This window comes from Balaenoptera musculus, chromosome 6 (assembly GCF_009873245.2).
Source record: "Balaenoptera musculus isolate JJ_BM4_2016_0621 chromosome 6, mBalMus1.pri.v3, whole genome shotgun sequence".
Taxonomy (NCBI): Eukaryota; Metazoa; Chordata; class Mammalia; order Artiodactyla; family Balaenopteridae; genus Balaenoptera; species Balaenoptera musculus.
This window is the reverse complement of record NC_045790.1, coordinates 102,747,578-102,771,816: the sequence shown is the minus strand read 5'-3', so window position 1 is coordinate 102,771,816 and position 24,239 is coordinate 102,747,578. Positions and strand designations below refer to the sequence as shown.

The following is a 24,239-nucleotide window of genomic DNA, read 5'->3' as shown; positions in this document are numbered from 1 at the left end:
CATTAGCTATGCCAGCAGGATATGGCTGCCATTTTGAGCTGGTGGACCCCCAGAATGATACTGTATTTATGAACAAAAATATTTTAATCAGAATATTTAAATTAATAAAACATTATCACCCATATTGATGAATTTTCATGGATGAAATATTTTCCCAAGTTGATTCCAATTTAATTCCTTGGTCAATTCTCTATACTGGGCAAATATTTCCAAGCTTCTTTATTTTCAGTTTTATTTTGTTGAAATTATTTTCATCACAATCAATTTTTTTATACATACTTTACATTAAGGATTTGATTCATTAATCACTTTTTTTCCCATTTCATTTTTGCCATATTAGAGGTTCTGCTACTGTTAGTTGTTTTGTTCTCTGGCCATTATATATACCAAGTCTTATGTGGAGGGAAAATACATAGATATAAAGATTTTCAAGATTTGGTAATTGTATCATTTTGCCTATAACAAGTTTTCTATGTATATTTTTAGCCACTGTCAGTTTTATTATGTTTATTTCTCAGAGTAATATATATTATGAAGTGGAAACAAGATAGTGTGTATTTATTACAGCAATGAGCAAAGAACATTAGGATAAATACATAGGCTCAAAACAGGTTGAAATATCTTTAGGATCAAAATGACAGGGTTAAAACATTCTGCTTCATGCCACCTTTTTTAATGTAATAAGGCAGTTAATCAGACTATATCTGGGAAAACTTCCTGTCAAAAATGGAATTAAGATAAAATTTGGTACTCAAAAAATGTATCTCCTTCTTTGATAATGACAGATATTGTTCTGTACTTTAGTAATGTCAAAATATGACAGTTATCATATGTGAAGGGCTAGACTACAAATGAATAAGGATCAAAGTGCCTGCTCTTTCAAAGGATTCTTTCAGTAACACAGCAGCATTAATCTACCTCTTTTTTTTTTTTTTTTTTTTTTAATTTATTTATTTATTTTTGGCTGTGTTGGGTCTTTGTTGCTGCTTGCGGGCTTTCTCTAGTTGCGGTGAGCGGGGGCTACTCTTGGTTGTGGTGTGCGGGCTTCTCATTGCAGTGGCTTCTCTTGCAGAGCACGAGCTCTAGGCATGCGGGCTTCAGTAGTTGTGGCACACGGGCTCAGTAGTTGTGGCTCACAAGCTCTAGAGTGCAGGCTCAGTAGTTGTGGCACACGGGCTTAGTTGCTCCGCGGCATGTGGGATCTTCCCGGACCAGGGCTCGAACCTGTGTCCCCTGCATTGGCAGGCGGATTCTTAACCACTGCGCCACCAGGGAAGCCCCTAATCTACCTCTTTAATAAAGATGAGGACCCTGCAGTGCCACCCAAAGAAGTATTTACTTACCAGATTTTGTTATATGATAAGTTGAGCTCACGTAATTTCAACAGCTTGTCCACCTTCTCAATCTTCCCTATTAGATTATGGCTGAGATTCAGTATTTCAAGTTTAACACATTTTTCCAAATTTTCGATATACTAATTGGAAACAAATGAATAAATACTTTATATAACAGATGCCTCGACATAAGCACGACATATAAGCATGTGCTGATCAGTCACCAGAGACTAAGCCTTTACTGCTTCCCCAGAAAATCCGCTGGTGTGGCTCTCCTTGGCCAGGAGCGGCCACTCTCCCCAGGTCGCCAAACTCTCCTTGCCCCTCAGCGACAACACTTCCTATGCACTAAGAAACTGAAGACTATCCAATGAGAATTTCCCCATCAATCCTTTTCTCCACCTCGACTTTTCTATGCCTCTCCCTTTCTCCCCTCTTCAAAGTTCAACTAGGTACTTACGCTCTTGCATAATCTCACCCATCTCTTCTCCTTGTGTTCCTATATCTCCAATCTCTTTCTCTCTCCTGGATCTTCCCCTCAAGTTTAAAAACAGTCACTTTTCAACAGATATTTATTTCCCACTCACTACATGTCAGATGTGGCACCGGGCAATGGCGATATACTGGTGAACCAGACAATTCCCCTGCTGCAGGAGCCTATGTTCAACATGCTCAGTCTCCTCTATATAATACAAATCACCTCACACCCAACTTGTTTCCTACCAAGCTTTCATTTTATCACCCTTATTTGCCACCATGTTCTCATAAAAGTTGTGAATATTTGCTCACTCTGAGGCCTTCCATTCACTATTATTCTATTGGCAAAGCAATATATCTTCCACCCTTACTATGTATTCAAAAAGTTCTCTCCAAGATCACCATTCATTCATCCATTGCAACAAATATTTATCAAACATGGATTGATTATATGTCAGGAGCTGTTCTAGGTACTGGAAATATGGAAAAACAGTGGTGAATAAGGAAAACAAGGTTCTTGATTTCATTCACAGGGAAAGCCAATAAACAAATAGAGAAACAAAATTTTCAGGCACTGAAGCATACTAACAAGAAAATAAAGGTAACGTGATGTGACAGAGTGCAAGGCACCAAGAGGGCAGATTTTGTCTGCTGTGTTCACTACTATAGTACTAGTACCTGGCACATGGTAGGTGCTAAATAAATATCTATTGAGTGAAAGAATGAGAGAGAGTGACTGAGGAGAAGGTGGCTAACTGCAATTGGGTTGGTTAAGAGAAGGCTTCACAGAGAGAGGAAGTGCATGGAGTTGAGACCCTAATAATAAGCCAGTTGTGTGAACATCTGGGGACAGAGAATACCAGGCAGAGAAAAAAATGCAAAGACCCTAAAAGAATGAACCTGGTTGGTTTGAGAAATAGAAGGAAGGGCTTTTTTAACTGCCAAATCAAATAACCTCTTCCAAGTTTTCATCCTATTTGCTGATTCGGTGACATTTTATAGCATATCCTTTCTGCCTGACGTTCTCTCTCCTTTGGCCCCCATTCATCATACTCTTGGATCTTCTATTCCAACAGCCCCTTCGGACTTTTTCACTGGGTCTGTCTCTCCCACGTGCTCACTCTCTTTCTCTGATTCCCTCTCACTATTTCTCCTCTTAATCCTAGGCATTCTTCACACTAAGCTCTAAATCCCCAGAGATCAGAAACTAAGCTTATTGACTTCTGTATCTATTCCCACAGCCTAACATAATGCCTGGCATATAATAACCACACAATAAAGATTTACTAACTTGATATTTCATTTTCACACCCTTTAAACTCCAGGATGTCTCCTTTTTTCCTTTTTAATTACACAAGACATAAATATATTCTAATAAAAATTTCAAACAAACATAAAAAGCTCTCTTCATCAGGTCTCCAGGCCCCCATAAAAAATCTCACTGCTCAAAAGTAACCATTGTTAAGAGGCTGGTGTATATACATATAGGCCTTTCTATTCATTTACATCTATATATACATATATAGAAAAACAGAATTTAAAAAAATATATTTCGAGACCTTACTATACAAAATATTTTAGAATTTGTTTGTTCCATTTAAATATACTGGAACATTTTCCCACATTAATACATAGAGTTCTGGGGTTTTTTGGGTTTTGTTCTTGTCTTTTAAGAAACTTGATAGTATTTCATGGTATATTGCACCATAATCTTTTTAAGCAATCCCCTATTGACAGACATTTGGTTATTTCCAATTTTTCCATCTTAAATAATGCTTAATAAACATGACTATTCAGATACTTTTGGATACGTGTGCAAATTAATAGATATCAAGGAGTAGAACTGCTGTGTTGGTGAGTATAAACTCAGTAAGTATAAACTCAATTGCTGGATCAAACAAATACATTTGAAATTTTGATAAATACTAACAAACTGTTTTCCTAAAATGCTGTACCAATCTATACATCCACTAAGACCATATGAGAATACCCATTTCTCACACCTTTCTGAACACTGAAATAATCTTTTTAATTCTTGTCCATCAGACATACAAGATGGAAAATGGCATCAAACTATTGTTCTATTTCACATCTCTTCAACATTAATGAAATTGAACATATTTTCATGTTAACATTAGCCATTTATAATATTTTTGTGAACAAACTGTTCATATCCTTTGCACATTTTCCATTTAGCTGTCTCTTTCTATTGAACTGTAGGTGCTCTATATATTATGTGGATATTGTTACATATGCTGGAAACACTATCTGCCAGCTTGTTTTTTGCTTTAACTTTGTAAAAGATATCGTTCATTAAACACAACTTTTTAAGTTTTTTAAGTAAGCTAAATCTGTCAATATTTTTCTTTGTGGTATTAGGGTTGATGTTTGCTTAGAAAGGCCTTCCCAACTCTAAGATTTAAAAATATATTCTCCTATATTCTTTCCTAATAATTTTATAGCACTTTTGTTGGTTGATTTTTGTTTCATTTTCATTAAGATTTTCAATCTTCTGGAATTAGTTTTTGTGACTAATGTAGTAGGCATCTAAGTTTATATTATTTCCAATTAAAAAATTAAGTTGTCTATTACAATGTGCTCATGCTGTATAGTTTATGAATAAAGTAGTAAACAGTCTAGACCAGGGATCAGCAAACTTCTGTAAAAGGCCAAATAGTAAATATTTTTGGCTTTGTTAGACATAGTCTCTTTGACAACCACTTACCTCTGCTATCGTAGTGCAAAAACAGCCACAGACAATATGTAAACAAATGAGTGCAGCTCTGCTCCAATAAAACTTTATTAACAAAAATAGGCAGTAGGCCCAATGTGGCCTACAGGCTGTAGTTTGCTGACTCATTCTAGAGAGAATCAATAATGTATAGAATAATAGGAGCTTATGAATTTGAAGATGTCACACTTCTGATGGAGAACTTTCACTAGAAACAATAAAAGATCTGCAACAAATTCGGCGACATTAGGGTGCTGTAAATCTAATATACTCTTTTAAAAAAAATTTTAAAGCACATAAAAATTAAAAACAATGTCTGTATTCAGAAATGTTGGTAACCTACCCTAAATTTCTTGCCACCATCTTTAGAAAGTGAAAGGTTCAGAGATTTTACCAAGGCCAAATCGTCCTGTTTAGTAAGTTTTTTAACAAGGGCCTCAGTAATATATCGAACTCCTTCATGTGAATCAGCTTCTGAAATTACACAAACAGATCATTATCAGTAGAGGAAGACACGAATACTTTGAAAAACAAATTGTCTTGATGTTATATAACACAAAAAAAATTTTAAGCCATGCAAATGTAAAAACAGCTGGCTAGTTCTAATTGCAATGTTTTAATAATAATATTTTACTTTATGTAGCATTTCATAATAATGACAATAACAGTTATACTCTGTAAATATTAATTGTGTACAAGCTTTGTGCTAAATACTTTACAGTTAAAAATTTAATCTGGGGACTTCCCTGGTGGCGCAGTGGTTAAGAATCCGCCTGCCAAGGTAGGGAACACGGGTTCGAGCCCTGGTCCGGGAAGATCCCACATGCTGCGGAGCAACTAAGCCCGTGTGCCACAACTACTGAGCCTGTGCTCTAGAGCCCGCGCGCCACAGCTCCTGAGCCCCTGTGCTGCAACTACTGAAGCCCATGTGCCTAGAGCCCATGCTCTGCAACAAGAGAAGCCACCGCAATGAGAAGCCCGCGCACCACAACGAAGAGTAGCCCCCGCTCTCCACAACTAGAGAAAGCCCGTGCGCAGCAATGAAGACCTAATGCAGACAAAAATAAAATTAATTAATTAATTAATTAAAAAAATTTAATTTGTACAACAAACTTTTGGGATAGAAATTACTGTTCCCCTTTATAAAAGAAATTATAATAATTTATTCAAGATCTTGCAGCTAGAAATGTGCAAATCTAGGACTTGAACCTAGGCAGATGAATCTAAAACTTATACTTTTAATTATATGCAGCACTGAGGTTTTTAGCAGAATTTTAATGTTAGCTATTTTAAAATATATAAATATTGGCATTATTTAGTTGTTTGTTTTTTTAAAATTCTAATCTAAACTTCAAAAACACTGTAATTCTTAAAAATCCTCTGTGGTGCTCCAAGGACAATGGTGCTTCAAGGACAAAGAATGACCTTCCTTCAAAAAGTTTCAGCATTATACCCCCTACCGACTCTTAATCACCTTCCCCACCATGTTGCCATGGTTACGAAATTCCTGAGCCCACCTGGGCGACGCCCACCTGGGCTACTGGGCCTGTCCCAAATAAGGAAAGGCATCTTCCCTTTCCCACTCCCACCCTACAGAAAGAAGGTATATGTGCCTCGACCAATCAGTAAATGAAATTTTCACCTAGGACCATTCCTTTGTTTTCTGGCTATAAAAGCTGATCAATAGCACATGTTTGGGCTCGACTCTCTCAGACTACTAGGAAGTCGGCCCACTGTTCTGGCAGCAACCCTTCCCTCTAATAAATTCTATCTTCTTTACATTCTGCCTTGAGTCTGGAAATTCTTTTCCAACCCACGTTCAGACCACGACACCTCTTTTCCTATTTCTTTTTTATGGTAGGAAACTCAAATTTGTTGCTCTTTTAAATATAGAGGATCATAACATATTTTATAGAGATAAAGAACTAACTTAATGGATAGCACACCCTATCTTAAGACCTTCCTGGATATTGCAGTCACAGCTTGTTAAAGCCATGTTAGTATAGCACAGGGAACTCTACTCAGTACTCTGTAATGGCCTATATGGGAAAAGAATCTAAAAAAGAGTGGATATATGTATATGAATAACTGATTCATTTTGCTGTACACGTGAAACTAACACAACATTGTAAATCAACTATACTCCAATTAAAAAAAATTATTTAAAAAAAAGCTATGTTAAATTCTGCAAAAGCATCCAAAAAAAGAAAATTGCCTCTTGGTTCTTTCTTTATGAATCAAAGATAATTAATCCTGGGTTCAGATCCAGGCTGTGGGCCAAAGTTTCCCTATGATTACTCATAATAAGTTAATATTATATTTATTTTGGTTCAAAATAAAATAATTTTTAAAATTTGGGCCATTCTAGGAAAGACCATTTTCTAAAATATTAATCAAATTAGAAATAACAGTGTACCAACGGGCAGCAAGGGTACAGTCAACTCAAGGCTGACAATGTTTATTAATAAACACTGATCAATATTCAGGTCAACAGAGTTTGATGACTGTGATTTCATGACTTAGCAAAGAAATCACAAAGTTTTCTTTCACACTTAATCACATTATAGATACCCAGACTAAAAGAATGCTTTTAAGAAAAAATAAAAACCTTGGTGGAACATTTATACGTCCCTTATGTGGAAATCAGTCCATTCAGATTGCTAATAAGCAAGATGTTAATAAGCAGACTGGAATAGCCCAGGGGTGGATAGCATTTTTATATTGAATTAAGGCACTCCATTCCAAAGTGAACAGATATTCAGATATATAACAGATATATTTGGCATATGAGCTTTAAGGCACTCTCCCACCACAGGAAATAAAGCTTCCTCTTTCAGGAAACTCCCTTCTCCTAACCCTTTCAGACATCTTCACCCTCACCCAGAAGCCTCCATCCTCCACTGTCCCTACACAATTTCTGTCAATAAAAACAATGGTTCAAGTTAGTAGTTGGATATATGTTACATTTGGACCAAAAATGTAAGTTGAATATTTTCCATCTGTACTTAACAGTATTTAGTGAAATTCTTAGGTTAAAAGCAATACCTTGATGGTCTTGGTAGTCCAAAAGCATAGTGTTTTCAGCTATAATCTCAACTTGCTCATACCACTGTCTTCCAGAATGAAAAGGTAGAGTCTCAGATCCACTTAAAGGTGAAAGTGACCTAGATCTCATGTTGGACGTAAGAGATGATGGACTAGGAGAGTGAGATGATGGTGGCATCTTTGCTTTGGAAATTTTTTGCTGAGGACCTTTCTTCATTGCAAGAATAAAGCCAGGTATCCATCAAAACCTGTAAGAGAAAAAAAAAAAAAAAAAAAACCTGTAAGAGTTTCCAGTATATTTAACAAGGTTAATTTTTAGAGCTATTAAAACTATTAATCTATTTCTAGAATTTTCAAGACTACAAAGTTATAAACTCAGAAGTTATAGATGCTAGAACCCAAACTACTCCAAGCTGATGGGAGCAGACACTATTTCAGACATTGCTGATTACTTTACCAGAGGGAAAAGAGACCTCTAGAGGGTCCTGTACTGACAAATACTCCAGCCAGAAGCCTTACCTGTCATTACGGTTCTCAATTTATTGGACCAAACTGGTCACAATGTCTCTTCTACCCATAAGGGGTCCTAGATTGCAGGAAGGTGGAAATCCTTGGCAACCAGCAGTATTTCATACTGATAAGCAGTCTCTCCTTCCTGAAACAGTTTCTTCCTTTGGCTTCTGGGACACCACACTCTCCTGGTATCCTCCCGTCTCCCTGGCCACTCCTTGGCCTCCTTTGCTGGCCAAGGCTCTCCTATTCAATCTTTAAATGTCAGAGCTCCTCAAGTCTCTTCTGGTCTTTCTAATCTTAATTTAGACAATCTAATGCACACCCATGGTTCCCAACGCCACCTGTATACTAATATTTATATTTTCAATCCAACCTTTCTCTGAGTTCCAGACACCTATTCCCAACTGCTACCTGATATCTCACTGGCATCCTGAATCAACATGTTCAAATTGAATTTATCATTTCTCTCATTCCTCCCTCATTTTCCTCCCATCCTGTTCCTCCTCCAGTGTTCCCTAACTATGAACAATGCTCTTGGGAATAAGACAGAAACCTGGGAGTCATTCTTGATGCTTCCCTTTCCCTTTTTCCCATAACCAAACAATCACCAAGTTTTGTCAATTCTACCTCCTAAATATCTCTCAAAATAGTCCATTCTTTCCATCTCCACTGTCGTCTACTCTAATCCACGCCCTCATCAAACTACTATAATAGCTTCTAACTGATCTGTCTACAAGCTCTCTTGCCTTCCTCCTCCATCACTACATTGCAGCCAGACTGATCTATTTTAAAAGTTAATCTATCTGTCTGTAATAAATGAAATATTTACCATGACCTATGAGGTCCCCCATGATACAGCCTTGTCTCTAGCCTCACATCTGTCACTGGTTCCCTCAACTCTGTGGCTCCAGCCACACGGACCTCTACATCTAATTTCTTCTGCTGTAAATGCTTGTCCTCAGTCTTGTCTTTTCTTTTTTTAAAACTTTTCAGAAATTCTCTCCATATAATCTGGATATTAACCCTAATCAGATATATGATTTGCAAAAATTTTCTCCCATTCTGTGGTTTCCGTTTTACTCTGTGATATTGTCTTTTGATGCTCATTTAAAACTTTTTAAGAAGTCCAATTTGTCTATGTTTTCTTTTGTTGCCTGTGCCTTTGGTGTCATATCCAAGAAATCACTGCCAAATCCAATGCCATGAAGCTGTTGCCCTATGTTTTCTTCTAAGAGATTTATAATTTTAGCTCTTACATCTAGGTCTTTGATCCATTTTGAGTTAATCTTTGTATATGGTATTAGGTAAAGGTCCAAATTCATTCTTTTGCATGTGGATATCCAGTTTTCCCAGCACGATTTTTGAAGACTTCCCTTTCCCCATTGAATGATCTTGGTACCCTTGTCAAAAATCATTTGACCAAATTCCTTTACTTTTTATGTAAGAAAATTAAGGCCCAGAATGGTAAATGACTTGGTCAGACACAATGCTAGCTGGAGCAATGATAAGAATCAGTTCTCCTCTCAAATTAATTTGTAAGTCAAAACACATAATTAATCTAGTAGAATATAAGTTCCATGAAAGTAGGGATATTGTTCACTGATGTATTCCAGACCTAGGACAGAGCCTAAAAGATAGTAGATAATTACTACTTATGGAATGAATTATTCATAAAGAACCTGGAACCAATAAAATGCTATTTAGTACTTCAGCCATAGGATATCTTCATGAGTAGTATTAGTTCTCAATACCAAGAGCCCTAACTTACAGGTTAGGTTTATGCAAAAAAGATTTTCATGTTATACAATTGCTCTTATAAGTACATTGCATTAATTATAAATTTGACAAACTTTTAGACCAAAAAATCTTATAAGAAGCATAGGTCTTGAACAAGGTTGCATTAACAATGATTCTATTTTTGCTCAATATCCACAGTCTCCCCTACTCTTACTACTTAAAATGTGAAGATAAAACACAAACTCTTTTTTAGAAAAGTAGTTTGCAATCCAAAGTTTTTGGATAGCTCCAATCTTAATGCCAGGGACTTCCCTGGTGGTCCAGTGGTTAAGACTCCGTGCTTCCACTGCAGGGGCCGTGGGTTTGATCCCTGATTGGGGAACTAAGATCCCACATGCTGCGCACAGCATGGCCAAAAAAAAAAAAAAAAAAAGAAATAATAATAATAAATCGTAGCTTTTTTAAAAAAAAATCTTATTTTAATTTTTATTTTTTTTTTTGGCTGTGCCACGCAGCGTGGCAGCGTGTGGATCTCAGTTCCCCAACCAGGGATTGAACCCGCACCCACTGCATTGGAAGCATGGAGTCTTAACCACTGGACCACCACGAAAGTCTAAAAAAAAATCTTAATGCCATATAAATTGGTATTAGAAAGAGATATTATAGTGGTTTGATGTGTGAACATCTTCATATGTAATAAATACACCTTCACAGGTATGTACATGGGTATTATTATACAGGCTGGGATTTTAAAGAAACTTATTTTTTAAATGGTTAGAACACATACAATATATGTAAAGGAGAGCTGCCATTAACATATCGAATCAATTAACCAACATTTAACAGATGTTAATACCTTTCAATGACTATATAGTCATTCTAGGAATGCTGATCTTGCCCAAAACATTTCTGGAATTCCTCTTTGGGTCCTGCTTTCAGAATTAATTTATAAGTCTCACAAGAAAACTAGATCCATCACTTCAACTACATTTTGTTTTTATTTTCCCAGTTTCATTATTAACTTTACCATGTGCCAAATATTGTGATAAGCTCTTGTATGTATCCTCACATTAGAAGGATTAAACACAACAACAACTCTATGAAATAGGTGTTATTATCTCCCATTTTAAAGATTAAGAGGTTAAATAACTTGTTCAAAGTCCCATAACTAATTGGTTAAGCCAAGACTTGAATCCTGATCTGATTCCAAAGCCCATGACTTCATTACCATGTCATACTGCTGACTGAGTTTTCTGGAGGCCAGATCATGTTTGATTCACTCTGTAGGGCCTAGGATAGTGCCTTAGACAAAACAGATCATAAACAAGTGCCACTAAACAACCTTGATTAATGGATGACATACACTATAAAAACTATTCCTGAAGGAAAAACAGAAAATTTAATACAACAATAGCATCACTGAACTCATGATCTAGCTTCTTAAGGTGACTAGTTTGAAGGTAACAAAAACCTGCGAAATTTTTAAAAAGTGATTATTATTTCACAGGTATACAGTACAACATGGCCAACTACCTTGTTCCAATAGTCTAGGTCACTTTAAACTGCAAATCTATGTCTTTACATTCTCTTCTGTTTTTTCATGTCATATCATCCACATAGGTCAGAAAAGCTTTCCCCCAATTCACATAACTGCCATTTATGCCATAGCCACAAGGTTTTGGGTCTTAATTTCACAAGCGTGGTAAACAATTTTTGTCTCACCATTCTGCCAAGGCAAAAAGTCTCTTAGTAATACTCCTCATTCTGTGTTAAGCTGCACTGGTGCTCTCTTTCTAAATAATAATATACTCAAGCTTGAGAAGAGCTAAGAGGCATGTGCTTTAATAGTATAATTTTATTCATTCCTGAATTAAATATAGTTTTCATAAAGGCAAGAGATTTAAAAGATAAAAGAGGAGAGGCACAGGGCCCAGTTCCCACTTGTATATGTCTTTCTCTAACCCATAGCATGATAGAAAATTATAAAATTAGAATGATAGTGTGCTACATGTTACAGAGATATGGCTTATATATATTTTTTAGTTTCTTGGTTTAAAAAATGCACATCCGGGCTTCCCTGATGGCGCAGTGGTTGAGAGTCTGCCTGCCAATGCAGGGGACACGGGTTCGAGCCCTGGTCTGGGAAGATCCCACATGCCGCGGAGCAGCTGGGCCCGTGAGCCACAACTGCTGAGCCTGCGCGTCTGGAGCCTGTGCTCCGCAACAAGAGAGGCCGCGATGGTGAGAGGCCCGCACACCGCGATGAAGAGTGGCCCCCACTTGCCGCAAGTAGAGAAAGCCCTCGCACAGAATCGAAGACCCAACACAGACATAAATAAATAAATAATTAATTCCCCCCCCCCAAAAAAATGCACATCCTATATTTTTATGCAATGCAATTATTTTGTATCCTGCACCTTAGTCTTATCTCTAAATTCTTAAAATATTGAACCATCCTGAATTCCTCTCAGAACATCCTAATGACCAAGACTCTTTGGGCTTCACTAGAATATCATGCTGTCCTTTGTTACCTCACCTGATTAGAAAAACTCTGCCTTACTCATTTATAGAGTTAAAGAAATATATCAGAATGGATTCCAGAAATTGAAATCAACTCTTTCCTTTAATGAATTGTAACCTGAAAGATTAAATGATGGTTCCAAAGTCACAGTGCATTGCCAGACCCCCTCCCTTGGTTGCCATAGCTCCTGTAAAGCCTGGATGTAGGATCTCATAGAACAGCTAACTCAGTGAAATGAGGTTAGGGATTTACTGTGCTTGAGAAAGGCCGGCATTATTTCAGAGACTATCACCTGTGGGTAGTAACACCTTGAACCACAATTTAAAGAGACAGATATGGCCTAGGCTGTAGTTTGCAATAATATAAACAAAGACTAATCAATAGAAAAGAGAAGATAGAGCTGAGATGTAGGGCTAGAGTGTGTGAAGGGCAGGATAAAGAGAAAACAAAACAAGCAAAACAAGTCCAGAGCTGGAGACACATTTTGAAGGCCCAGAAGGTAGTCTGCAGAGTAAGGAAAGCCGTTGGATGATGTGATCATCAGAATCATGACCGGGCATCCTGTCATTCTCAGACTCAGATACTTGCCTTGATCTAACAATCCCCTCCATCACAGCTTAGTAGAGACCACACTTCCACCTCTATCCAGCCTTTCCTAACATTCCTAACTTTCCACCTTCTTCTCTGATCTTTTCCAAGTGAGGCAGACCTCAATAATCCTCAAACCTTCCATCTCGCTTCCCAGCCACTCCAATATGCAAATATCCATCCCCATTTCTTGACTTCCATATCCTCTCCACTGCATCCCTTAGCCCTTTAATCACATCTCAGTACTTTCCCTACAATTCGGCTTCATCCCATACCCTCACCCATTTAAACACTATTACTCTCTAACTAGTCCTTTCAAATATCCTGACTCCTATTCCTCTCCAATGGCAATTCTCCATCCTGTGCTCGTCAGCCTCTGCCTCCCATCCTTCATCCTATTCTGATTGCCAAGTTCTCCCACAAATTCTGTTCCAATTCCCTGACACTGTATTAGTCTCCTCCATTTCTCTATAGTTCTTTCCAGTACCTTGACTCAACACTTCTATATCCATCTTGATTTCCCAAACTGCTCATCACGGCAAATATTCTAACATCCTAATCCATTCCAATACTCTGACTTCTAATTAACCCCTCTTCAAACAAAATAATCAAACCTCCACCCATTCCTCTTCATCTCAACCCAACTGCCTATCAACTCGCCTTTCCCTTCCAACACCCTGACATCTCTGTCCCTCTGCATCCAATTAACATCCTGAACTCTCCTCTCACATCTCTCTCCATTCTACTCAGGTACCCAAAAAACCAAGCTTCCCATCCCTTTCCAGTATTTTATTTATTCAGTCATCCAGTTTTATTTGGCAATTTTTATGCACCAAGAACTCTGTTAGGCTCTAAGAATACAGGGCTGAGAAGGCAGGGTTTCTACACTCAAGACACACAAGAGGATTAGGTCTCTGCACCAAATAGCATCCTTTTACAACATCTTACAATTAGAATTAAATGATTATTTGTGAAACGACTTGATTATTGCTTGTTTTTCCTTCTAGAGTTTATGCTACAAGACAGTAGGGACTCTATTTGTTTATTGTTTGGTGCACAATATTTGTTGAATGAGTGAAGAAAGGACTGTGCTAAGCACTCTAAAGACATTACCAAATTTAAGTTCTCGCAGATGTGTAAGTTCAAAATTATTAACCTCATTGATAAGCGACCGAATGTCATTAAGAATTAAGAGCTTGGATTCTGGAACTAAGCAACCTGAGTTCAAATGTTAATTTTCCACTTTCGGTGTGACATAAGGCAAATTATTTAACCTCTCTGATCCACAGTTTCATCGCTTTTGAAATGGGGATGAAAACCTCATACAAGTTATTTTAAATTCTAAATTAGTTAACGCAAAGGACTAAAGGACTCAGAACTGAATCTGGCACACAGTGTACACTCGAAAGTAATTAGCGATTATTTTTTACAAACAAGAAAATATTTGCTCGGGAAGGTTAAGGACCACGCCCAAATCTCAAGAGCCGGTAACACAGGTGGCAGAATCAAGACGTGAAGCCAAGCTTTGACTTCAAAATGCACCTGTCCCTTAACCGTTATACAACAAAGTATTTGCTCTTTCTCTCCTTCAAATATTTCTTCCCAATATCCTAACTCTCATTTTTCTCCATGTACTGTATTCCGCCCGATCCCAGGACGCCCGTCAGGACACCCAAACCATCCTGTACCCCTGTCATTCCCCGCATACACCTGGCACACCTCCTCCCTCCTCCGCTCGGTGGCGGGACCCCGTCTTTCTCCACGCCGCACCCCACCCCTGACCTCCTCATTTCCCATCCAAACCTCCCTCCATCCTCCTCCTCCCCACGCCCGTTCCGGGCCCTCCCCTCCTTCCCATCCAATCCCAATTCCCAGGCACACGCCCCCGCCCCGAATCCATCCCACGCTCGGTTCAGGCCTTCCCGCCTTCGCCGCTCACCCCCACCGCTCCGACTGGAAGCCGGAGAACGGCCTCGACCAAGGCCACTCACCACGGAGGAGCCGGGCCGAGCGAGCTCGCGGGCGGACGCCGGGCGGAGAGGCGCTGGTCGCTCCCTTCAGGCGCTCAACGGCGCGGCGGCCATTTTGTTGTGTTGTGCCGGTTGCCGAGGGGCAGTGCGTGCGGTGTGGGCGGGGCCTGCTGCGGTCGCGCCCCTCCCCGGAGCATGGGGGCGGGGCCGGGCTTCCCGCCGCTTAGGACGCCAGGGCCGCGGGCGCGCAAAGGCGCGCGGGAGCCGGCGGGAGGGGAGGTTCCTTGGGGCAGCTGGCTAGAGGCCTGGCGCTTTTCTCTGAGGCGAAGCGGCCGCCTCACGGCCAGGCCTCGTCACGCTCCGTGGGGGCTGGGCCTGAGGACGACCTAAGGGACCGATGTGGCGCTGTCGCCAAGCTCCCGCACTTCCAATGCTGGCCGTCTGGGCTTGAACTAGTGTGCCTCGCCCCACGCTCCTCCTCGAGGCCCATTTCTGAGGCGAATTCTCTGCTTCAGGTGCCAGACGTGGATAAACCGCTGAGGGAACGCATCTTGGGCTCCAGCTGCACCCGAGGTTAAGGGAGTGAGAGCAGCCTGGGAGTCCTGGCAGAGACTAGTGCTCTGGTTGTGAGAGGGAAGCCAAAGCCAGAAGCAGTTGAAGAAACTTCGGTTGGGGCTTGTCTGAAAGGGCTGCATTTCACCGCGTATATTCAACAGATGGTTTAAGAGAATTTAGAACATACTGTGCTGGATGCCAGGGAAATACAGTGAATTCTTTTAAAAAACGTTGTCGCCGAGGACACCATTCCTCCACTGCAGCCTCCCATTTCCAAGTTGGTACCCTGGACAGTGTCACCATCAGAGGTTGCACCATCTCCAGAAATCGCCAATGCAGGCACCACCTCTCCCTTACCGTAATTCTCCAATCTTAACAGCTTGCTTGCTCGGAAGACCCCCGTCCTAGCACAATTCACTTCATTGTGACCTCCAATCCCTTGTTCTTACCGTTTTCTCACAGTTCAATGGCCCATCTGTGTAACACTATTTTAGGAATTTCCTCTGTGTCTCAGTTTCCTCATCTGTGAAATGGGACAATCCTACCTACTTCCCGCAGTTATCCTGATAGTTATAAATGTTGATGTATGTGTAAGAACTTAGAACAGTTCTAAGTTCTCTCACATGCCCTATAATATGTTCTCAATATGTTTTAGTTATTTTAGCATTAGGCAAAGGTTTCCCAGAAGAAGTGACGCCTCATCCTAAGTCCTGGAAGAAGCAAAGAACTTAGTTCAGGGAGTATGGGCGTGGGGAAGAATTTGCTTGGCAAAGGGAACAACTTCTGTAAACCCCAGGAGGAGGGGTAAAAAAGAGCTTGGCAATGAGCTGGACGTTAAGCAGATCAGGATACAGCCAAAAATCTGGAGTGTAGAAGCTAAAGCAGGAAGACGGACCTTATGAACCGTATTAGGCACTTGTTAATTTTTCCTGAAGGCAGAGATGGATTCAGGACTAGGAAGTTCAGGTGGCTTCCAACAGGGGGCGCCATTCACACTCACATTTATGTGAATGATGCTCCCCTCTCCCCCACTATTTATGCAACACGGAAGGAGGCCCTTGGAGTTGTAGAAAAGTCAAAATTCATTACAAGCTCCACGTTTTAAATTGAAAGGAAGCTGTATCCTTTTTTAAAAAAAATCTAAGTTCAGATGATATTTATTAGTTTGGAATGTGTACATTGCTGAATTTCAGTTTTACTATTTTTTGTCTTTTTGTTTTGAAACTCGTTTCTTTTTCTCTTTTCCAACAGAGAATTGGATTTATGGTGTCACCTCACTGCTATGTCCCTCAAAGTCTGTCATGATATTTAGGTGGGATCCATTATCAAATCATGGTATGCTGGTGTAGTTCATTATCAATCTGATAAGTAGCTGGTAAAAGTATATACAAAATCCAGAGGATGGTGCAAAACACTTATTTTTCCCTTGGGTAGTCTCTCACTCCCTATCCAGTTAACCTTGGGTGGGTACTTGCCAGTCCCTTCTTGGCCAGTTCTCCTCCTTCAACCAGACCCTCTGCTGGTGTCTAGCATGATGGAGGCCTTGGATAGACCTCAGGCCTTAGAGCAGTCAGAGGTGAAACCTTTCTCTAGCTAATTTGAATATTAACCGCCTCTCTTAGCATGCTAAAAGAACCTCTCTCCCCAAAGCAGGAGTGAGAATAGGAAAGGAGTGAGGGCAACTCTTTAATTCCACACTGATTTGTATATATCTGATAATATGAAGTTGTTACTCTTCTGAGTTGCATTTACAACACAAATACTAACCATAGCAGAGTGACCTAGCTATCCCTCAGTTCTTTTCTCCAAATGATAGAAAGCTATTCTGTTTGTTGTCACTTGCCTCATGTTTCACAATCCAGTTTAATAATTTTGCAGATTTGCTTCAGAGGAGAATCAGACTAAGGTCGTCAGGCAGCTTCCTGACAGGAGATATGTCTTATATTTCATATAACACCCAGTACAAATCCTTCCACCTTGCAGTTTCATAATCATCATTTAATGTTAATGGAATTTCCTCTTATTTAATTTATCAGAATAACTTGGAAAATAACAAGATTGTACAAAGCTAGAATTTAGCAATCAGAGACAGGGCCAGTAAGACCTTGAGTAATTCATGAACTAAAAAGCTAAGATCACATGAATCCCCAGGAATAATAGCCAGTGTCACAAACCAAAGGACTGATAGTCCATATAAAACTTTCCCAGACTCTTTTCAACAGATTTATGGACTGTAAGAACTAGAGAGAATCTCTGGTTCTGTTATATCACCTAGCTAAACTCCTTCAATTTACAGTTTGCATTATTTTTCAGTCCTAAAAGATAAAGTTATTTTCTTCTATAGAAATGGTCAGGCTCTAGTGTTTAGTCATTGGCTGAGGGCTTCTTGGAAAAAGCGTGACCTCAGCTTGAAAGCTAAGGTAGGGCTTGAAGGCATTAACAGCTGGAGGCTGTCAGCTAATATCCCCCTTGCAACTGATGGCAAGTTCTTTAATCAAGGGAAATCTGAGCAGCCCATCTCCATGGTTGCCACTCTGCTTTGACCACCAAAGACACCATACTGTTGCTGAAGTGCATAGAGGTATGTGCTGAGGGTGTAAGTGCCTGATGGCCAGGGCACTTTTGCTGTACTGAGGGAGGAGTCTCCTAAACCAGGAGGTCCTGGCCCTTGTCATTGGTTTTTTTTTCCTTTTCCAGTTTTATGAGATATAATTGACTCTTGTCCTTGTCAATGCTAATCACCACTGTAACCAATCAAAACCATGCTACTGAAGTCTTGTCTCCCAATACCTCATGGAGATTTTTTTTTTTTAATTTATTTATTTATTTATTTATTGGCTGTGTTGGGTCTTCGTTTCTGTGCGAGGGCTCTCTCTAGCTGCGGCAAGCGGGGACCACTCTTCATCGCGGTGCGTGGGCCTCTCACTGTCGCGGCCTCTCCCGTTGCGGAGCACAGGCTCCAGACGCGCAGGCTCAGTAGTTGTGGCTCACGGGCTTAGTTGCTCCGCGGCATGTGGGATCTTCCCAGACCAGGGCTCGAACCCGTGTCCCCTGTATTGGCAGGCAGATTCTCAACCACTGCGCCACCAGGGAAGCCCCCTCATGGAGATTTTAACATTTTTAAGCCAGGCTGTTATTAGGGGTTCCTGGGACTCAAACATGAGTCTATTGAAGCTGAGTCCAAGGAAAGTCAGAATGGCAGACAATGAACTATTATAAGAATCATCTTCCCAGCTCCATGTAGCTCAATTCAGGAGCCTGAATTCCTCTTAACTCTCTCTTATAATGATTTCTGAAAACCTCCCTAGTAATTAGGCCTTTGGTGGCTTTCACTTAGGGTGACACTTATGTTCCATCTGGTACCTTGAAAGGGTAAACAGAGAGACCAAACTGAATCTTAGGAGATGATCCCTTAGTATTCCCCTATAATCCTTTCCACTTGTAGAATATTGGAAATAATGACTCTTCTTTGATTTGTGATTGTAGCAATTTGAGTCTTCTCTCTTTTCATAAAGAGCTTAACTAAAGCTTTGTTAATTTTGTTGATCTTTTCAAAGAACCAGCTTTTGGTTAGGTTGATTTTCTCTGTTGTTTTTCTACTCTTTATTTCATTAATTTCCATTCTAAGCCTTATTATTTATTTCCTTCTGCTTGCTTTGTACTTAGTTCGCTGTTCTCACTGTCTTAAAGTGGAGATTAGGTTGTTGATTTGAGAGCTTTCTTCTTTTTTAATACAGGCATTTATAGCAAAAGATTTTCTGTTAAGTGCTGCTCTAGCTGTATCCCATATGTTTTGGTATGTTGTGTTTTCATTGTCATTCATCTAAAAGTATTTTCTAATTTCCCTGTGTGTGATTTCTTCTTTGACCCATTGGATATTTAGGAATGTGTGGTTTAATTTCCACAGATCTGGAAATTCCCCAAATTTCTTTTGTCATTAATGTTTAATTTTGCTCCATTGTGATCAGAGAAATATGTGATTTCAATCCTTTTAAACTAACTGAGGCTTGTTTTATAGCCTAGCATATGATCGATCCTAGAGAATGTTTCATGTGCACTTGAGAGAAATGTGTATTCTGCTCTTGTTGGGTAGAATGTTCTACAGATGTCTACTAGGTCTAGTTGATTTATGGTGTTGTTCTAGTCTTCTATTTCCTTGTTGATCTTCTGCATAGTTGTTCTATCCATAATTGAAACTATTATTGTTGAATTTTCTGTTTCTCCCTTCAACTGTCCATTTTTGCTTCACATATTTTGGGTCTCTGGTGGTAGGTATATGTATGTTTATAATTGTTATATCTTCCTGATGGGTTGACCCGTCTATTATTGTAAAAATCCCTCTTTATCTCTAGTAACATTTTTAATTTCAAAGTCTGTTTTGTCTAACATAGTATAGCCACTCCAGTTTTCTTGTAGTTGCTGTTTGCATGATATATCTTCTCCCATCCTTTTACTTTCAACCTGTTTTTATCTTTGAACCAAAAGTGTATATCCTGTAGGTAGCATGTGGGACAATTCCGTTAGTCCCAACAAAATGATGAAATCTAGCTTTGCAGTTACGAGACTCCTGCTTAACAAACACTATCAAAATCTAATGCCTTTATGGTAGATCATTTTTTAAAGTTGCTGTTGCGAATGAATGTTTGACATCTCAGACTTTCAACAATTTCTGCTTACATTTTGCCTTAGAGAACAATTTTCTTAATTCTTTGCATAGCATGTACTACCTGTCTATTCTTTTCACAGAATGAAGAATACTAGTTTGTCATAAATAGATGGTAACATCCTCAGGGTCAGAGCAGCAAAGTCAAAATGTCCTTAATTTCCCTTCTAGACTCCTTAGCATGGCATTCAAGGCCATATATAATCTGGCCCTCAACCTACCTTTCAACAACATCTTCCTTGGTCCTCCTGATGATGCATTCATTTATTCATTCATTTAGCAACAATTTTTTAACTGTCTAAGTGCCTTTTAGGTGATAAGTTCTGTGTGTATCTCCATTGTATATGTTAGACCCAGTACCCGTCCTCATGGAACTGTAGTCAAGAGGGGAAAACAGACAAGTGAAGAGGCAATTAAACAGCCCATCATCCTAATCACCAGCAATCCTGACTATACCTAGAGACTTATAGTTCAGGATGGGTCTGTGCATACAATTGAATGCAGACTTGAGGAAACTATGACAACAATAGTTTTATAGTTTCCTTGCCCATGTCCTGGTCATTGATGGGTCATTTTTAATCCCAAAGTTCCTGGGAATACTTCAGCATTTGGGAGTATGCTTTGGGATTTCAGATCTGCTCCAAAGTGGATCAGCATAGGCCTCATGGGCACAATTCAAACCAGACTCATTCCAGGGAAACCTCAGAACCATTTCCATATCTGAGACATTCTACAGAGAGTCCAGGATGATAGTCCCCTCTCATGCTCCTTAAATTTAGAATGGCTTCCTAGAAGCAGAGCCTGAGACTGGGAGACTCTCTCATGCAAGTGGTTTATTGTGAGACTTTTCTTAAGAGAATTTTATAAGCAGTGAGGGAAGCAGGACAGGGCAGGAGAGAAGATAAGCAAAGATGTGGTTTCAACCAAGGTCTAGCCTCAACCTGATCCCATGAGGGGCTCTGTAGCATGAATGGTACCACAAGGTTGTCCCACCTTGAGGCAAGGGAGCTAGTCTGTTGTACCCCCAGAATCAGTCAGTTATTGGCTGTGGACCAATCCCAAGGAGAGGATATAACTTCCCAGGCATTTCTGGGCAAGCTGCCTCCTGTGGCTGAGGTGAGTTACCTGGAGAAGGGAGCAATTAGGAAACTTTAGCAGCCAACACTCACAGCATCTGTAGGATGGGCATAGCGGGCCCAGAAAAGAGTATCTGGTCTGGGCATCAGCCGCATCTGCTACACCCGGAAAATGTTCAAGACCAGAGCAGCCTCCAAATATTTTGTATCTGTGTCCAGCTTTGAACCATTTTCCTGGAGACTCCCATTTGGGTGTCTTTTCTGCTTTAGTCATCAAAATCAAGTTTCTCTGCTTTGAATCCCAAAATTATCTTTGGACGTTAAAAGGTTATCATTTAAATTTTGAGGTTTCCTTCTCAGTGATCCCACTATCTGACTTATTTAACCAAATTATTCAAGCTGAGTTCACAAAAAAGAAGGGCAGTTTCAAGAAAGGTTGTATCAATAGTTTAATCCTAACCCAGCCATGGACATTTTCAGCATAGTGTGTATTTTTTTCTACTTGGGAAGAAGTTGGGGACAGGAGCAAATGTAAGTGAAGGATCCCATTTTCATTTGCAATGTATTTTGGTTGTAGTTTTATAGAAAGCAGAATTCAATCAATACCACATGAAATTAACTTTCTAGTTCTGAAAACTCCAAGTGAATTTCCTCTTTCCTCTCTTGTCTAATGCCATTTCTGTTTTTTAATATGAGTACTTTGTGAGCTATCATGACTTATATTCAAATACTCTGTATTTTCCCAGGCTGTTATCCCTGCCATGGGGAAGAATAATTTACTGACTGGAATTTTGATTAAAAATTCAAAAGACTGCAGCATGATCCCTATTTGCACTTCTTATAGAGGACTCTATTAAACATTGCCCTGGCTGCAACTGATCAAAATCATTTCTATCTGTCTCTTTGAAATTTCATCCTTAGGATGTTTTTCAGGACACTATCCTGGCTTTATCATAGATAATAAATTTTTGAGAAATAAGACATGTATTGCTAAATGTAAGAAAAATTGCTAATTTGAACTAAGTGAAAAACATTAAAAATTATGTTGTATTAGAGAATCATTCTATAATTTCACTGTTTCAACAGATATGTTGTCTCAGCACCTGAAGTATTCTATGTTGGAGCCTCTGAAAATGTAGTAATCCAAGTTCATGGATACACAGAATCACTTCCAGTGACCATTGCTATTAAAAGTTATCCTGATGAAAGTTTTACATATTCTTCTGATCAGATTAATTTATCTCCAGAAAATAAATTCCAAAGCTTTTCAAACTTAACTGTACGCATTCATCTTACAGTTTCTTTTATATGCCAATGTGTCTTTGTAAAACATACCTGTAGATGGTACATTGATCCTTTTTATATACGTGGATAAAATGTGATACATCACACTATTAAGTGAGTTCACTAGTTGGTGAGAGATAAGTGGCATATGTTTATACATGTAAGTAAGTGGGAAATGTTTAGTAGAGAATCTGTTTCTGATTTGGGGACAATGTCAGGAAATGTAAATTTTTGAATGAAGCAGATAAAGGTTTTTAAGGTGAAAAGACTTGGTGACATGAGTTGAAAACTAAATTAACCAACACATGCACCTGTTTCAGAATTAACATGATGAATACTAGAAAGAGACAATTTAGATACTTAAATTTTATTTATTAGGAGGAACAGAAATATTAATATATAGAGACATAAAAATAGGTTTGACTCTGTTGATTTAAAAAATTCAGAGAAGTGAATGGAGAACATTTTGAACATTTGTTTTCCTAGACTATATTCAACATTCTAATCCCATGGTTTTCCAGAAAAATTAATTTTTTCCCTAAAGTGTGTATCTATCATAGGCTTTTGTTACTTTCTGTTTGGACTTAAATCAAACAAATTTTCTTTCAAACAAATTTGTGAAAAATGTCAAGGAAAATTAGAGATGTGTCCACAAACTCTATTACTATAAAATATACTGACCATATGCAATATATTTGAAGAGGGCTACATACTAATTATATAATGACAAATAGACATGAAAAACATTAGCAAAAGAAACGTTTTAACTTTCAGCGTAAGTCTAAATATAACTAAATATAAGAGATATTTTATACTACCATGTGATAAGTCATTTAGTCCATTCTCCACCTGACATCTGAATCCCCCCATTCTCCCACCCCTCCATTGCTGATAAGCTTTTGAGCTTTTTATCTTTCTTAATGACTTTTGGTTATTTTGTTTACTAAAAATTGAATTTTTTCAGTGATTGTCATTTTTAATAGACATACACTCTAGATCAACTTTTTAAAAGTAATTGTTTCAAACTAAATTTGATAAGAAACTAAAATACAGAGGTGTTCCTGGAAAAAACATATTTACTATTTTATTTTACAAAATTTTTATATTTGTTGCATGTAAACAATTATTCAAATCATTTTCATAGATACCTAAAAGACAAATGCTTTCATTATATTAACGTATTTATATTAAGATATAATTAGTTAATAATATATAATTAATCAATATAATAATATATCATAATTAATATAATAAAATTATATTATTTGAATATCTTAATTATACAATATTCATCCATTAATTTTTTTAAACAGATACAACCAAAAGATTTATCTGGAGGACCAAATGCAGTTTCACATGTATATTTAGAAGTTGTATCTGCTCATTTTTCAAAAGCAACAAAAATTCCACTACGCTGTGACAATGGATTTCTCTTCAGACAGACAAATCTATTTACAATTCAGATCAGTCAGGTATAATAAAGAGGGAATTGTAATTTCTGGGGGAAAAGTGAGATGGCCTGATTAATGGTATTGGGACAAGTGGTTTATTTTGGGAGGAAAATGAACTTAATTCTTAACTTTACACCATACACAAAAGTAAAGAGCTGACAAACTAAAGGTTAAATTGTAAATTATAAACACAGAGAATCAGAAAAATACAAGTATAATTTGGAGGTAGAAAGACCTTTCATAGAATGATGCCAAGGCTCCTTTCAAAGTGGTTTTTAAAAAACCCCTTGAAGT

At 38.6% G+C, this 24,239-nt stretch overlaps 1 protein-coding gene across 5 annotated transcripts in view; it reads right to left on the bottom strand.

The window, feature by feature from the left end:
* Positions 1 to 15,046, bottom strand: part of CNTRL (centriolin) — an 86,176-nt gene extending 71,130 nt beyond the window's left edge. For 4 of the 5 annotated variants that reach the window (XM_036856005.1, XM_036856008.1, XM_036856009.1 and 1 more), the window contains exons 1-4: positions 14,938 to 15,046; positions 7,588 to 7,835; positions 4,886 to 5,016; positions 1,344 to 1,474 (exon numbers count right to left, since the gene is read on the bottom strand). In XM_036856005.1, the coding sequence (XP_036711900.1) occupies positions 1,344 to 1,474; positions 4,886 to 5,016; positions 7,588 to 7,804 (479 nt within the window). In that variant the 5' untranslated portion in view covers positions 7,805 to 7,835; positions 14,938 to 15,046. Of the gene's footprint in view, positions 1 to 1,343; positions 1,475 to 4,885; positions 5,017 to 7,587; positions 7,836 to 14,937 lie in introns of those variants that run through there. The other variant, XM_036856010.1, reaches the window with a different exon arrangement.
* Between the last annotated feature and the right edge of the window lie 9,193 nt (positions 15,047 to 24,239).